The sequence below is a fragment of the Salmo trutta genome, chromosome 4, assembly GCF_901001165.1.
Source record: "Salmo trutta chromosome 4, fSalTru1.1, whole genome shotgun sequence".
In the NCBI taxonomy this organism is placed as follows: domain Eukaryota; kingdom Metazoa; phylum Chordata; class Actinopteri; order Salmoniformes; family Salmonidae; genus Salmo; species Salmo trutta.
The window spans coordinates 17,074,564-17,090,855 of NC_042960.1; the positions used below are offsets into that span (position 1 = coordinate 17,074,564).

The window sequence follows — 16,292 nt, forward strand, 5'->3', positions numbered from 1 at the left end:
ATATTTAGTTGTTGTGTATTCATCTGTTGTGGTTGGGGGAGCAGCTGTGGTTGTTGTGAGAACAGCTGTGATTGTTATTGCGGGAGCAGCTGTGGTTTTTGTTGGGACGGCTGTAGGTGTTGTAGCCACAGCTGTAGTTGTCATAGCAGCCACATATGTGGTTGTTGTGGTAGACGCTGTGGTTGTTGTTGGGGCAGCTGTGGCCATCGTAGCACCGGCTGTGGTTGTTGTGGGAGCAACTGGAGATGTGGGATCAGCTTCGGTTTTTGTTGTAGAAGCTGTGTTTGTTGTTGTGGTCGTTGGAGATGCTGTAGCTGTTGTCAGAGAAGATGTGGTTGTTGTGGGTGCATCTGCGGTAGTTGTGGGAGCAGCTGTGGCTGTTGTGGGGATGGATGTGGCTGTTGGAGCTGCGGTTGTTGTTGATGCAGATGTGGTTGTGTCAGTAAAAGCTGTGGTTGTTGTGAGAAGGACTCTTGTTTTTGTAGTCGCTGCTGTTTTTATCATAGCAGCAGCTGTTGTTGTTGTTGTGGGGACAGCTGTAGTTGTCATAGCAGCAGCAACTGTGGTTGTTATGGGTACAGCTGAGATTGTTGTAGGGGAAGCTGTTGAGGTTATGGGAGTTGCTGCTATAGTTGTTGTCGGTGAAGATGTGGTTGTTGTGGGAGCAGCTGTTGTTTCTGCAGCTGTTGTTATTGTGGGAGCAGCTATGGTTGTTGTTGATGTAGACACAGCTGTTGTTATCATATCATCAGCTGTGGGTGTTGTAGAGGAAGCTGTTGTGGTCGTAAGAGCTGCTGTAGTTGTTTGTTGGAGGAGACGTGGTTGTTGTGGGTGCATCTGTGGTTGTTGTGGGTGCATCTGTGGTTGTTGTCGGAGCATCTGTGGTTGTTGTGGGAGCAGCTGTGGTTTTTGTAGGGACTGATGTGGCTGTCTGATCTGCAGCTGTGGTTGTTGTTGGTGCAGATGTGGTTGTATCAGTAGCAGATGTGGTTGTTGTCACAGCAGATGTCGTTGTTGTGGTAGCAGCTGTTGTTGTGAGGAATGCTGTTGTTGTTGTAGACACAGCTGTTGTTATCTTGGCAGCAGCTGTTTTTTTAGGGGAAGCTGTATTTGTTGTGGGAGCAGCTGTTGTTGTTGTGGAGACAGCTATTGTTTTTGAAGCCACAGCTGTAGTTGTCGTAGCAGCAGCAGCTTTGATTATTGTGGGTAGAGCTGTCATTGTTATAGGGCAGGGGTCGGCAACCCAAAATGTTGAAAGAGCCATATTGGACCAAAAAAACAAAAAACAAATCTGTCTGGAGCCGCAAAAAAATTAAAAGCCTTATATAAGCCTTATAATGAAGGCAACACATGCTGTAAGTGTCTATATTAGCTATATTAGCCTACTATCAAAATGATAAGTAGGCTACAAATACATAATGAGCATTCATGATTAAACGTTTATTTTACCTGCAGCGCATCCTGGAGAGAATGACGCACCACGTGACTACTACGATGGTGCTTTAAGTTTAACTTCCATTATAATATTAATGTATTATGTTTCGTTGCATTGATGAAATTATAGAAATACAATACAGCAATCAGATTTTTGATGTCATTTTTATTTTAGGATTCGAAAAAACAACAACAGAATGTGCAACGTGCATAATAGGCCTCCTGTAATTTCAGACCTCCCCATGGAAATAAAATGCAGTCCTTTTCAATCCTCAATAATACGATACAATCCTCTTCTCTTTTCCCCCTTATCTGGGCAACAGACAGAGTGCAATAAAACAGCAGCCTTTTGAAAAGGTAAATTATATAAAATTAAAATAATACGGTTTAAGTTCGATTTCTGTGCATTATCCTCTTCTCTTTAGTTTTCTGCAAATGTGCAGCAGCTCCCTCTTCTCTTTTGACACGCACAATACAATACATCCTCGGACCTGAGCAACAAAACACAATAATATCCCTATGTGTCATTCCAAATATATACTGACAAAAATCACTTTATAAAAACAGCCACTTTGTTACTAAATATGTGCCTATGACAGGATTGTGTTCCTACCCGTTTAATGTGACTTCTGTTTTCGGACACTGGGCAGCTTCTCAACATCGGGCATGTAAGATGTAACTTTAATCTTCACGCAGGACTGCAAGCTCTCATCTGTGAGGCGGGTGCGGTATTTGGATTTTATGTAGTTCATGTTTGAGATTATCTGCTCGCACAGGTATGTTGATCCAAAGATGGATAATACTCCAAATGCATATTTCTTCATGTTCCTATAACTGTCAGGAAGAATGGAAATGTCTTTCCAAGTTACTTTTTTTGTTATTTGACAACTTCTCATTACAAAGCAAACATGTGTAACAGTATAGGTTCCGTCCCTCTCTTCGCTCCAACCTGGGCTCGAACCAGGGACCCTTGCACACATCAACAACTGACACTCACGAAGCATCGTTACCCATCGTGCCACAAAAGCCGCGGCCCTTGCAACGCAAGGGGAAACCCTACTTCAAGTCTCAGAGCGAGTGACGTCACTGATTGAAATGCTATTAGCACGTACCACCGCTAACTAACTGGACATTTTACATCGGTTACACATGCAGGCAATCCTTCCGCATTGGCAATGAAAGCAAATGATTCGGTCCAAGAACTGTGGAATCCTCTGTTCTCCTCAGCTATCTTTCTCTTTTTCCCTTTGGGATCCATGGCCCATGACACACCCGCCGGTTTGTTTGCAACAGCCACCTGTCTGGCACTACGCCGAGCTGAAAGAAACGTGTGTCGCAGGCTATGACGTAAATCTTCGTTGACAGAAATGTTGAAATTAAATATTTATTATACACATTTTTACAGCATTGGATAATAAATTATAATAAAACAAAAAATATATTCACACCATCTTTTTCCATTTTCATATTTTTGAAAAGCTCCAGGGAGCCACTAGGGCGGCGCTAAAGAGCCGCATGCGGCTCTAGAACCGCGGGTTGCCGACCCCCATTATAGGGGAAGCTGTTGAGGTATTGGGAGACGCTGTAGTTGTTGTGTGAGAAAATATGGTTGTTGTGGTTGTATCTGTGGTTGTTGTGGGAACAGCTGTGGTTGTTGTCAGGCTGGCTATGGTTGTTGTACAGGAAACTGTTGTGGATGTTGTAGATGCTGTAGTTGTTGTCGGAGAATATGTGGTTGTTGTGGCTGTACAGTGCCTTGCAAAATAATTCATCCCCCTTGGCTTTTGTCCTATTTAGTTGCATTACAACCTGTAATTTAAATGGATTTTTGTTTGGAATTCATGTAATGGACACACACAAAATAGTCCAAATTGGTGAAGTGAAATGAAAAAAATTACTTGTTTCAAAAAATTTGTATGGCATTATTTATTCAAGAGTTTTCAAAGTTATTTCCAAAGATTTCAATGTATGCCAAGAGTTGGGTTACATTAAGGAAGAAAATATATATATTACTGAATAGACCTTTAGGTTTCCAAGATAATTTTCTAATTTAATTCGTTAATTTCATATGATTCAAATGTATTCAAATTATATTATTCATAAGCTATTGCGATATACTAAAACAAAAATAAATATTAATTAGCAAAACATAATGAAAGTAAATGTGTTCAAACAATAATCCAGTTTCTGGCATTAGCAGAATTAGCTTCATCACATTACCAGCATTATTTAGTGATTTATTTTCTATTGAGGTTAATTTTGTACAAAACAAAATAGACTAACAGTTTTATACATAACCATAATGACAAGCAATTACTTTAAATAAGCTAGTATTAGCCATTTCTTAACATCTCTTAATCTTAATAGCTGAAGTTACATATGCCTTTATTGTGGAATATCTTATACTTAATGGGTTTAATTGAGTCCTAGAGTTATTCTGTTCAGAAGAAATAGATCAGCATTAAAGCAAGTAGTAAAGTGACCATTTCTTGAAGTCTGTTTCTTCCCATAGCGCTGCAGCAGGAATTTGAAGCTGCCACTGTTGTTGTAGGATCTACTGTATTTGTAACAGGAGCTGGAGTTGATGTTGCTGTGGTTGTTGTGGGAGAAGCTGTTGTTGCTGTAGGTGCAGCTGTGGTTGTCGAAGGTGAAGCTGAGGTCATTGTGGAAGTGGCTGTTGTCGCTGCAGGTGGAGCTGTGGTTGTCGTTGGTGCAGCTGTGGTTGTTGTGGTGGCAGCTGGGCTTGTAGTGTTGGCAGCTGTGGTTGTGTGGACAAATGCGGATGTAGTTTTAGCAGCTGTGGTTGTGATGTTGTCAGCTGTGGCTGTTGTGGGGACAGCTGTGGTTGTTGTGGGGGCAGCTGTGGTTGTAGTGTTGGCAGCTGGGGTTGTAGTGTTGGCAGCTGGGGTTGTTGTGGTGGCAGCTGGGGTTGTGGTGTTGGCAGCTTTGGTTGTATCGTTGGCAGCTGTGGTTGTTGTGTGGACAGCTGAGGTTGTAATGTTGGCAGCTGTGGTTGTAGTGTGGACAGCTGTGTTTGTGGTTTTGGCAGCTGTGGTTGTAGTGTTGGCAGCTGTGGCTGTTGTTGGGACAGCTGTTGTTGTGGTGTTGGCAGCTATGGATGTGATGTTGTCAGCTGTGGTTGTTGTTGGTGCGCCTGTGGTTGTAGTGTTGGCAGCTGTGGTTGTAGTGTTGGCAGCTGTGGCTGTTGTTGGGACAGCTGTTGTGGTGTTGGCAGCTATGGTTGTGATGTTGTCAGCTGCGGTTGTTGTTGGTGCGCCTGTGGTTGTAGCATTGGCAGCTGTGGTTGTAGCGTTGGCAGCTGTGGTAATAGTGTTGGCATCTGTGTTTGTGGTTTTGGCAGCTGTGGTTGTAGTGTTGGCAGCTGTGGCTGTTGTTGGGACAGCTGTTGTTGTGGTGTTGGCATCTATGGTTGTGATGTTGTCAGCTGCGGTTGTTGTTGGTGCGCCTGTGGTTGTAGTGTTGGCATCTGTGTTTGTGGTTTTGGCAGCTGTGGTTGTAGTGTTGGCAGCTGTGGCTGTTGTTGGGACAGCTGTTGTTGTGGTGTTGGCAGCTATGGTTGTGATGTTGTCAGCTGCGGTTGTTGTTGGTGCGCCTGTGGTTGTAGTGTTTGCAGCTGTGGTTGTAGTGTTGGCAGATGTGGTAATAGTGTTGGCATCTGTGTTTGTGGTTTTGGCAGCTGTGTTTGTAGTGTTGGCAGCTGTGGCTGTTGTTGGGACAGCTGTTGTGGTGTTGGCAGCTATGGTTGTGATGTTGTCAGCTGCGGTTGTTGTTGGTGCGCCTGTGGTTGTAGCATTGGCAGCTGTGGTTGTAGCGTTGGCAGCTGTGGTAATAGTGTTGGCATCTGTGTTTGTGGTTTTGGCAGCTGTGGTTGTAGTGTTGGCAGCTGTGGCTGTTGTTGGGACAGCTGTTGTTGTGGTGTTGGCATCTATGGTTGTGATGTTGTCAGCTGCGGTTGTTGTTGGTGCGCCTGTGGTTGTAGTGTTGGCAGCTGTGGTTGTAGTGTTGGCAGCTGTGATTGTGGTGTTGGCAGCTGTGGTTGTAGTGTTGGCATCTGTGGTTGTTGATAGGGCATCACTAGTTGTGATGGGAGCTGCTGTTGTTGACACTCTGACTGAGAAAGAAGGAATACATTTATATAATGAATCTGTATTAAATGTTAATTTCCACCATCCTGTGCTAAGTATTTTCTCTGTAGAATACAGACTAGCAGAAAAAAGAAAACGTTCATCATTTGTAGTATCTCAAAATTCATAATTGATCAAATTCCTCTGTAGCAAGAATTTTAAACATTTTTTAGCATAGGCCTTTTTATTTCTGAAACAACACACCCCCATCATCACAAATTTTAAACAAGCTAGTTACAGTGCCTCCTAATGCCATGATTTACATCGGGAAAAAGTGGGTGGGATATCAGCTTGATGTAAATCTGCAAGTTAGCTAGCTCCATTTATTTTACTGATTATGATTTACCTCTCTATGTCTTTCTGTCTCTCTCTGTTACAGGTGTCAGCCAACCAGACTGAATATTGATGATGATGTAGGGTGTTACCAAGACTGATCAAATGTTATGCTGCTGTGGCAGTACTGTTGATATCTAAACTAGGTCACTAGCTACACACACTCAGCCGGTGATCACCTCTCAAGCCATGCATGTTTGGATACAAGGCAGCAATCTCTGTACAGGGTAGACCGTGAAAAATTTGCACACATGAGCTCCGTACAGGGCAGATCAACAGGCGCAACAAACGGACAGGGTGGTGGGGTAGCAAACTTGACAATGACTTGCTCGCGGTTAGGGTTGAGCCAAGATGTGGACATCAAGCTAGCGTTAGGGTTAGGGTTGAGCCCTAGACATACTGTAACTCCAATCCAATTAACAATTAGTTAATTCTGCCCAAACCCCTATACTTGGCAGAAAGGTAGGCCTCACCTGAAACCTGACCTACAGTAATTGTGGGTTAGGGTCACTGGTGTATTGCAGTTTCTCAGAACCCCCGCAAGGTCGAAGTATAGGCTACCAATCGCTGTGCTCCTATAGCTTTGCTTTGGCTAACTGATAAACGTTTAATGGTAGGCCTATTTGGTTGTAATTTTCTCATGTTAAGCCTAACACTTCACGAAGCTATGTCACAATGCTGCCATTTAGACTGCTGGCTGGCAGCTATAATGTAATTACTTGTTCAGTAATTAAAGTTGGAAATTGAAACGTTGCAAATTAATCAACAATCATGAAAATGTTTTAAATATACAACTGTCCTGAATAGGTTACCTGAGCCTGCATGACATGAGCCTTCATTGCGGTGACCCCGAAAGGTGGCGTTACATGTTGCCAGTGTCAGTGTTACGTCTGTTATTCTCGTCAGGACCTCTGTCTAAAAGTTCACCTGTTTTTCAAGATCGGAGGCTACCAGTTTGTCAATTGTTTGGTCATTTTTCCAGGTGTCATAAGCTACGCATTGTTGGATTCGGGCTAAACTTTGAACATTGAGATATTAAAGACATGATAGATCAGACGCATAGTATATAAAGGAGTGAGATCTGTAGAAAGACAGAGTGGCTGTGGAATGTGCTGGGTGGATGGGAGAGAGTCACGGAAGTGCAATAGGTGATACGAGAGGACATCTGTGGATTAGGCAAAGGAGGGGTTGAGGTCAGGAGGTCAAGAGGTCAGGTCAGATGGTTATATTATCCTGTTACCCTCTTCCTGTCGAACCATAAGATGTAAGGACTGGAGAGAAATAGGGGTGTCTAAAGTGGAGTATATATACTTGTGATGGTGAGAAATGTTTTATTGTCTGAATACAGCTGGGTTGACCCTTTGGGAAGAATTCAACTTGGTTAAGCTTCTCTAGTGTCCGTGAGTTATTTACTCTGAAAAATAAGAACCTAACAGCATGCAGCCTAATGAGAAACACTGTGTTCATGATCTATGATCTTCTTTGAGAGGTAATTAATGCCAGTAATTAATTACCACAGTCCATGCCAATTGGTGTGACTGACACATTCTGTCGCCAAAGAGCCAACATGGCTCATCGTATACCCCGTCCATTTTTGGTGAATAACACAACCATCTACGGGGAATTATACACGAATCATTGTAGAACCCATTTGAAAAGCACCTGCCCTTTTTGTCTCTAGGAAATTGTCCCTTGGTTTACACACACCTGTATGAATGATATAATGCTGCCATTTTACGTGCTCCTAACCAACTGTGCTATTTTGTATTTTTTTTACTTTGTTTTTAACCTCTCTGGGCCAGTGGGGCGCTTGCGTCCCACCTAATCAACAGCCAGTGGAATCCCGTGGCGCGTTATTCAAATACCTTAGAAATGCTATTACTTCAATTTCTCAAACATATGACTATTTTACAGCATTTTAAAGACTCTCGTTAATCTAACCACACTGTCCGATTTCAAAAAGGCTTTACAACGAAAGCAAAACATTAGATTATGTCAGCAGAGTACCCAGCCAGAAATAATCAGACACCCATTTTTCAAGCTAGCATATAATGTCACAAAAACCCAAACCACAGCTAAATGCAGCACTAACCTTTGATGATCTTCATCAGATGACAATCCTAGGACATTATGTTATACAATACATGCATGTTTTGTTCAATCAAGTTCATATTTATATCAAAAACCAGCTTTTTACATTAGCATGTGACTAGCATTCCCACCGAACACTTCCGGTGAATTTACTAAATTACTCACGATAAACGTTCACAAAAAACATAACAATTATTTTAAGAATTATAGGTACAGAACTCCTTTATGCGCTTGCTATGTCCGATTTTAAAATAGCTTTTCGGTGAAAGCACATTTTGCAATATTCTGAGTACATAGCCCAGCCATCACAGGCTAGCTATTTTGACACCCACCAAGTGTGGTACTCACCAAACTCCGATTTACTATTAGAAAAGTTTGATTACCTTTGGTGTTCTTCGTCAGAATGCACTCCCAGGACTTCTACTTCAATAACAAATGTTGGTTTGGTCCCAAATAATCCATAGTTATATCCAAATAGCGGCGTTTTGTTCATGCGTTCAAGACACTATCCGAAGGGTAAATAAGGGTAAATAAGGGACCGACGCGTTTCGTGACAAAAAAAATCTAAATATTCCATTACCGTACTTCGAAGCATGTCAACCGCTGTTTAAAATCAATTTTTTTGCAATTTTTCTCGTAAAAAAGCGATAATATTCTGACCGGGAGTGGTTGTTTTCATTCAAAGAGAGAGAAAGTAAACATGGTGTCAGCTCGGGCACACGCCTCCAGTCTCATTGTCCTCAGATTGACCACTTACAAAATGCGCTAATGTTTTTCAGCCATGGCCTGCAAAGCCACCATTCAGTTTTCTGGCGCCTTCTGAGAGCCTATGGGAGCGTTAGAAAATGTCACGTCATGCCAGAGATCCCCTGTTTTGGTTAGAGATGATCAAGAAGGCCATGAAATGGTCAGAGAGAGCGCTTCCTGTTTGGAATCTTCTCAGGTTTTGGCCTGCCAAATGAGTTCTGTTATACTCACAGACACCATTCAAACAGTTTTAGAAACTTTAGGGTGTTTTTTATCCAAATCAAACAATTATATGCATATTCTAGTTACTGGGCAGGAGTAGTAACCAGATTAAATCGGGTACGTTTTTTATCCGGCCGTGCAAATACTGCCCCCTATCCCCAACAGGTTAACAGCTTCTACCCCCAATCCCTAAGACTGCTGAACAATTAATCAAATGGCCACCCGGGCTATTTATATTGACACTGATTTGATGTCGTCATAATTTACATCAAAGGGGAAATTGACCCTGTCAGTACGTAACTCACTCGTAGCAGGCCTACCAGTGTTCAGAGAAGGACGATCGCACTCATTAGCATCGCAGAGTCTCTGGTCATCAGCTTGGTTTTCTGGGAGAGGAGGAGGAGGAGAAGGAGAACCAGTGCTCTCACTAGATGAACTGTGACTATTCTCGAGGAGAGGAAGAGGAGCAAGGTCACTGTCATTGCTGTCATTGATGGCAGTGAGGTATCTGTCGGGATTGGGGGGCTGCTAGCGAAAGCTGCAGCAGAAGTACTAGCTTCTTCCACATGCAATGGTGTTGCATCAGTCGAGGACGAGGTGACTTCGCTGACTGGTCTGAATAATCTTTGATAGTTTGGTACAATCTTAATCAGATAATGCTTTTTCTTGGCATTTTTGTGCACCACTTGGTCTTGCCTTTTGTTTATCCATCTCACTCTCCGTATCCGAGTCCGACCTGCTGATCCAATTCACTTTTTTTTAACTTGATAGCCAATTAAGTGAGGAGGCCGGGGCTGAGCAAGAGGCCAATTAGATGCATGACAATGATAGGCCTATTGTCTCTGATGCACCTACTACCCATGTAGATTATTGAAAAACACTTAACTTCCTACGTGTAAATTAAAAATATTTATTAATTATTTTTTGTAGGATTACTGTCAATATTATTTACAGCAGAACGGCAGAGTTGTGTCTTAATTGTAAAACTATTAATTACTCAATATCCCTGCTTTCTGGGGATGCTATGAAGTCCAAAAAGTATGGGCGGAGCTAGAAGGTTGGCTATCAGAAGTATTACATTGTAAACTTACTTTTAATCTGTTTGTCTGCATATTTCAAGACATGGCATATGGGGATGTAGTGAAATACCCAATGGGCTGGACGATTCTCTTCTCATCACTCATTTCAAGAAAACGTAGACTACAAACTTGGAAATCAATCAATCCGCCATCATTTACACAATGGAAAATCAAATGATTAGTATTAAAATATTGAAAAAGCATGGTCAACCGAGAAAAACAAATCGGTGCAATTTAAGGCCATGTGGCAAACAATAATGCAGGCACTAGGGATAGGGGTGTGAGCATGCGCGTCTGGGCAGATGAAATGTAGTCATTGTTTGTGTGCTTTTTCGTAAGTTGTTTTTCGTATGTATACACTTGTATCTTGAGTGAAAAAAGCTATATAAAACAAAATGTATATATATTTCTAAAAGAAAATAGACATAGATGACATATCCTTGAATTTGTTCTGGATTTGGGGACTATGAAAAGACCCCTGGTGGCATGTCTGGTGGGTTAAGTGTGTGTGTCAGAGCTGTGTGTAAGTTGACTATGCAAACAATTTGGGATTTTCAACATATTAATGTTTCTTATAAAAAGAAGAAGTGATGCAGTCAGTCTCTCCTCAACTCTTAGCCTAGAGAGACTGGCATGCATAGTACTTATACCAGCCCTCTGATTACAATTAAAAGCAACACTAGAGCCTGCATAACTTGCTTTTTAGAGTGTGGTGTCAAAAAAGCAGAGAATATCTTTATTAAGGCCATCTTTACAACCATTGCATCTATAGTTGAAGTCGGAAGTTTACATACACTTAGGTTGGAGTCATTAAAACTCATTTTTCAACCACTCCACAAATTTCTTGTTACCAACTAAAGTTTTGGCAAGTCGGTAAGGACATCTACTTTGTGCATGACACAAGTAATTTTTCCAACAATTGTTTACAGACAGATTATTTCACTTATAATTCAAAGTATCACAATTCCAGTGGGTGAGAAGTTTACATGCACAAAGTTGACTGTGCCTTTAAACAGCTTGGAAAATACCAGAATTATTTAATGGCTTTAGAGGTTTCTTATAGGCTAATTGACATAATTTGAGTCAATTGGAAGTGTACCTGTGGATGTATTTCAAGGCCTACCTTCAAACTCAGTGCCTCTTTGCTTGACATCATGGGAAAATCAAAAGAAATCAGCCAAGACCTCAGAAAAATAATTGTAGACTGTTACGTGTTACGTTTTTCTTGTTCCCCATTTTCCCCTGTTAGTGTGTTTGTGTCCTGGGCATTACAGGTGTACCGAGTTGCGGCTAACGATGGTGGGCGTGGATGTAGCTGATTACAGAGAGGATATCTGTTTGCCGTGTGAGAAGAGAAGAAGAGAGGGGGGAGAGACTGAGGACTTGTTTTTTGTTTGATTATTTGTGTTAATTTCTTTGTTTGTGTTTCAGCCTGTCCTCCTGAGGCGCTCCACCCTACCTAGGTCCTGGAGAAGGGAAAAGGTAGATCTGCCCATTGGGTGTACATTCTCACGTAGATAACCCATTGTTTTATACACTAGGTTAGCCGGGCGGGTGTCACCCTTGTATTTTTCTTGGAACCAGGCTAGGACAGTGGGTTAGGGTTTAGAATGTGTTAGGAAGGATTAGGTGTGTAGAAGAGGGACCTTTTGTTTATTTTCATTACTTGGACCCCGATCCCAAACATTCCCTTCTCTTACCTTCCCTTGTTGTGGTTGTTTTGTTTCTTACTGATTATTCATGGATGTGTTATATTGTTTATTTAACTAATTCACTAAACATCCCCTGAGGGTTAAAATTGAGTTCTGGTTGTGGTCTGATTTATTTATCGCTCATTGCACCCCACATTTCTTCCCATTTTCATCCGTGTTACCTGGTGTGTTTAGGCCCAGGCATTTACGTCTCCTCCTCAGACGAGCTACACCCGAGGGGAGAACGTAAGATAGACCTCCACAATTCTGGTTCATCCTTGGAAGCAGCTTCCAGACACCTGAAGGTAACACGTTCATCTGTACAAACAATAGTACTGTAATGCCCTGGCCATAGAGAGGGGTTTTTGTTCTTTATTTTGGTTAGGCCAGGGTGTTACATTGGGTGGGCGTTCTATGTGCATTTTTCTATGTTGGTTTGTTTCGTTGATTTTGGCCGTGTGGCTTCCAGTCAGGCACAGCTGTAGAGTGTTGTTGCTGATTGGGAGTCACACATAAGTGCCTGTTTTTCCGTTGGGGTTTTGTGGGTAATTGTTTCTGTTAGATTATTTCCTAACAGGACTGTTTTGCTGTCGTGTTTTTGATGAACACTAACTCCGCTGCGCCTTGGTCTACTCTCTCTCCCGACAGCCGTTACAGAATTACCCACCAAAAACGGACCAAGCAGCGGAGGAAGGAGCGGCACCAGGAGAAGGAAAGTAAGATGGACTCATGGACTTTGGAGAAGATGGAGAGGAACGTTCAGGATTCCTGGAGATGGGAAGAATTAATGGACGGAAAAGGACCATGGGCTCAAGCTGGGGATTATCGCTGCCGCAGTGGGAGATCGAGGCAGCGATAGCTGAGAGGCGCTGGTATGAGGAGAGGGAGCGCAACAGGCACGAGAGGCAGACCCCCCACAAAAATGGGGGGGGCACACGGGGAGTGTAGCGTAACCAGGAAGGAATTCTGGGCCAACTCCCCATGCTTACGGCAGGCAGCGCAGTACTCGTCAGGCACCGTGTTGTGCGGTAAAGCGCACGGTGTCTCCAGTGCGCGTGCATAGCCCGGTGCGCTATAGGCCAGCCCCCCGCAAGTGCCATGCGAGTGCAGGCATCGAGCCAGGGCGGATGGTGCCAGATGGTGCCAGGGCGTCTGGTCTCCAGTGCGCCTCCTCGGTCCAGGTTATCCTGCACCGGCGCTGCGCACTGCGTCTCCAGAGCGCTGGGAGGGCCCAGTTCGCCCAATGCCTGCGCTCCTCCCGTGCCAGGCCAAAGTGGGCATTCAGCCTGGAGTGTGGGTAAAGAGCGTCCATACTAGAACTCCAGTGCTCCCCACAGCCCGGTTTATCCTGTGCATCCTCCTAGGACCAGGCCTCCAGTGGGTCCCCCCATCCTGGTCTGTCCTATGCCTCCTCCTCGGACCAGGCCTCCAGTGGATCTCTCCAGCCTGGTCCGTCCTGTGCCACCTCCCAGGACTAGGCCTCCAGTGGATCTCCCCATCCTGGTCCGTCCTGTGCTACCTCCCGGGACTAGGCGGCCAGTGGGTCTCCCCATCCTGGTCCGTCCTGTGCCGCCTCCTAGGACTAGGCATCCAGTGGGTCTCGCCAGTCCAGAGCCGCCAGAGCTGCCCGCCAGTCTGGAGCCACCGGAGCCGCCCGCCAGTCCGGAGCCGCCGGAGCCGCCCGCCAGTCCGGAGCCGCCGGAGCCGCCCGCCTGTCCGGAGCCGCCCGCCTGTCCGGAGCCGCCGGAGCCGCCCACCTGTCCGGAGCAGCCGGGCGCAGTCATCGCCGCCCGCCAGCCGGGCGCAGCCATCACCGCCCGCCAGCCGGGCGCAGCCATCACCGCCCGCCAGCCGGGCGCAGCCATCACCGCCCGCCAGCCGGGCGCAACCAGGGTCGCCCGCCAGCCGGGCGCAGCCATCACCGCCTGCCAGCCGGGCGCAGCTATCACCGCCTGCCAGCCGGGCGCAGTCAGGGTCGCCCACCAGACCTTCGGCGCGGCCAGGTGCGCCACCTAAGAGGGCGACGCCGAGGGTGGAGCAGAGGCCACGTCCCGCACCTGAACCGACGCCGTAAGAAGGCCCACCCGGACCCTCCCCTTCAGAGTCAGGTTTTGCGGTTGGAGTCCGCACCTTGGGGGGAGGGAGGGGGGGGGGGGTACTGTAACGCCCTGGCCATAGAGGGGTTTTTGTTCTTTATTTTGGTTAGGCCAGGGTGTTATTGGGTGGGCGTTCTATGTGCATTTTTCTATGTTGGTTTGTTTTGTTGATTTTGGCCGTGTGGCTTCCAATCAGGCACAGCTGTAGAGTGTTGTTGCTGATTGGGAGTCACACCTAAGTGCCTGTTTTTCCGTTGGAGTTTTGTACGTAATTGTTTCTGTTAGATTATTTCCTAACAGGACTGTTTTGCTGTCGTGTTATTGTTCAGTTTTGTATAGTGTTCTTACGTTAATTATAATCATGATGAACACTTACTCCGCTGCGCCTTGGTCTACTCTCTCTCCCGACAGCCGTTACAAGTACACAAGTATAAACACCATGGGACCACACAACTGTCATACCACTCAGGAAGTAGATGCGTTCTGTCTCCTAGAGATGAACACACTTTGTTTGAAAAGTGAAAATCAATCCTAGAACAACAGCAACGAACCTTGTGAACATGCTGGAGGAAACAGGTACAAAAGTATCTATATCCACAGTAAAATGAGTCCTATATCGACATAACCTGAAAGGCCACTCAGCAAGGAAGATGCCACTGCTCCAAAACCGGCATAAAAAAAGCCAGACTACGGTTTGCAACTGCACATGGGGACAAAGATAGTACTATTTGGAGAAATGTCCTCTGGTCTGATGAAACAAAAATAGAACTGTTTGGCCATAATGACCATCGTTATGTTTGGTGGAAAAAGGGGGATGCTTGCAAGCCGAAGAACACCATCCCAACCGTGAAGCACGGGGGTGGCAGCATCATGTTGGGGGGTTGCTTTGCTGCAGGAGGGACTGGTGCACTTCACAAAATAGATGGCATCATTATGTGGATATATTGAAACAACATATCAACAGGAAGTTAAAGCTTGGTCGCAAATGGGTCTTCCAAATGGACAATGACCCCAAGCATACTTCCAAAGTTGTGGCAAAATGGCTTAAGGACAACAAAGTTAAGGTATATGAGTGGCCATCACAAAGCCCTGACCTCAATCCCATAGAACATTTGTGGGCAGAACTGAAAAAGTGTGTGCGAGCAAGGAGGCCTACAAACCTGACTCAGTTACACTGGGAGACTGGGAGATTAATCAGGATCGAGGGAAAGATGAACGGAGCAAAGTGCATAGAGATACATGTTGAAAACCTACTCTAGAGCTCTCAGGACCTCAGAGTGGGGCGATGGTTCACCTTCCAACAGGACTGTGATATTTCAGTTTTTATTTTGAACAAAATCGCAAGAAAATATGCAGTAATTCACCAGTAACAACTATTTAATTGACATTGATAGGGATTGGCAATAACAATATTGATGACACAGTAACTTTCAACACCATCAACTTGTTTTGACGTCATTGCCGTCACCCGGGAGACAGAAGAGATGCATTACATGGCTCCTCAAGAGAGGAGTAAATAACAGGAGAAACTTACCAGGAACAACTGCATAGAAGCACAGAACTGCTGTCAAAATCTTCCAATACATGTCACCTTTTAATGCTACCGCTACCTGGAAATACCTACAAATGAGTAGAGAACAAATTGAAGAGTTTGAAGCAAATGATCAAATAAAATATTATAGGATCAGACAATTAAAGGGAAGATTTGTGGAATTTGATCAATGAAATAACCAGCCAATATTGTATTTAAATGTATTTAAAAAATGTTTATCCATGTTGGTTAATTTAACAATCTAGGTGATTTGAAAGTGTAAAATCAATCAACACATGCAACGGTAGTCAGAAGTGTTCATATACTTGACTGTGTATAGTCAAACCAAAGAGCAGACCAACTCTCATGCATTCAGGTGCGTGAGAAGAGACTATTAATGTTCAAACAAAGAACAGATATCATAACATCCATCACTCACCTTTAGAAATAGAACTATGTTTACTACGAAGAGGAGTCCTGTTACTTTCTTTCCACAATAGAATGATAATGAATTGACTGATTTCCAGATGTAGAACTATCTGCCTCGCAGCCAAATAACAACTACCTTGGGAGTGTAGATGTGGGAGCATTTAAGGAGAGGAAGTAATTAGGTGATGACATAAGCACTTCCATCACTTCATCATTCCTAAAACATTTTTATGCAAAGTTTCTCAACAAACTGGCAAAACAACGCGGAAACCCTGTAACAATACGTCCTGGTAAATTACAAGAAAGGACATGTCATTTGATTGATTAAAGCTCTAGACATCTGTGTGACATACGACTCCAGAAAGAGTAGATGATTATCAGAAGCATTCCCTAACACATTTCCCCGCCAGTGTTTCGGTAAAACATTTAGGGATGGGGCTGGAGAAATGTAACCAGTCTGAAATTCCTAAACAGAGCAGGATCCCATCCATGAA

General features: G+C 44.2%; 2 protein-coding genes across 2 annotated transcripts in view; both read right to left on the reverse strand.

The window, feature by feature from the left end:
- The window catches only part of LOC115191607 (cell wall protein DAN4-like), a 44,981-nt gene extending 44,276 nt beyond the window's left edge, over positions 1 to 705 (reverse strand). The window contains exon 1 of the mRNA XM_029749394.1: positions 158 to 705. Coding sequence (XP_029605254.1) covers positions 158 to 549 — 392 coding nt within the window. The 5' untranslated portion in view covers positions 550 to 705. The remainder of the gene's footprint in view (positions 1 to 157) is intronic.
- Positions 706 to 3,345: 2,640 nt separating this feature from the next.
- On the reverse strand, positions 3,346 to 15,924 carry LOC115191936 (mucin-5AC-like). The gene is made up of 3 exons (XM_029749982.1): positions 15,809 to 15,924; positions 15,373 to 15,458; positions 3,346 to 5,566 (listed from the first exon to the last, which is right to left on the reverse strand). The coding sequence occupies exons 2-3, from the start codon at positions 15,422 to 15,424 to the stop codon at positions 3,876 to 3,878; spliced, it is 1,743 nt and encodes a 580-aa protein (XP_029605842.1). The 5' UTR covers positions 15,425 to 15,458; positions 15,809 to 15,924; the 3' UTR covers positions 3,346 to 3,875.
- Between the last annotated feature and the right edge of the window lie 368 nt (positions 15,925 to 16,292).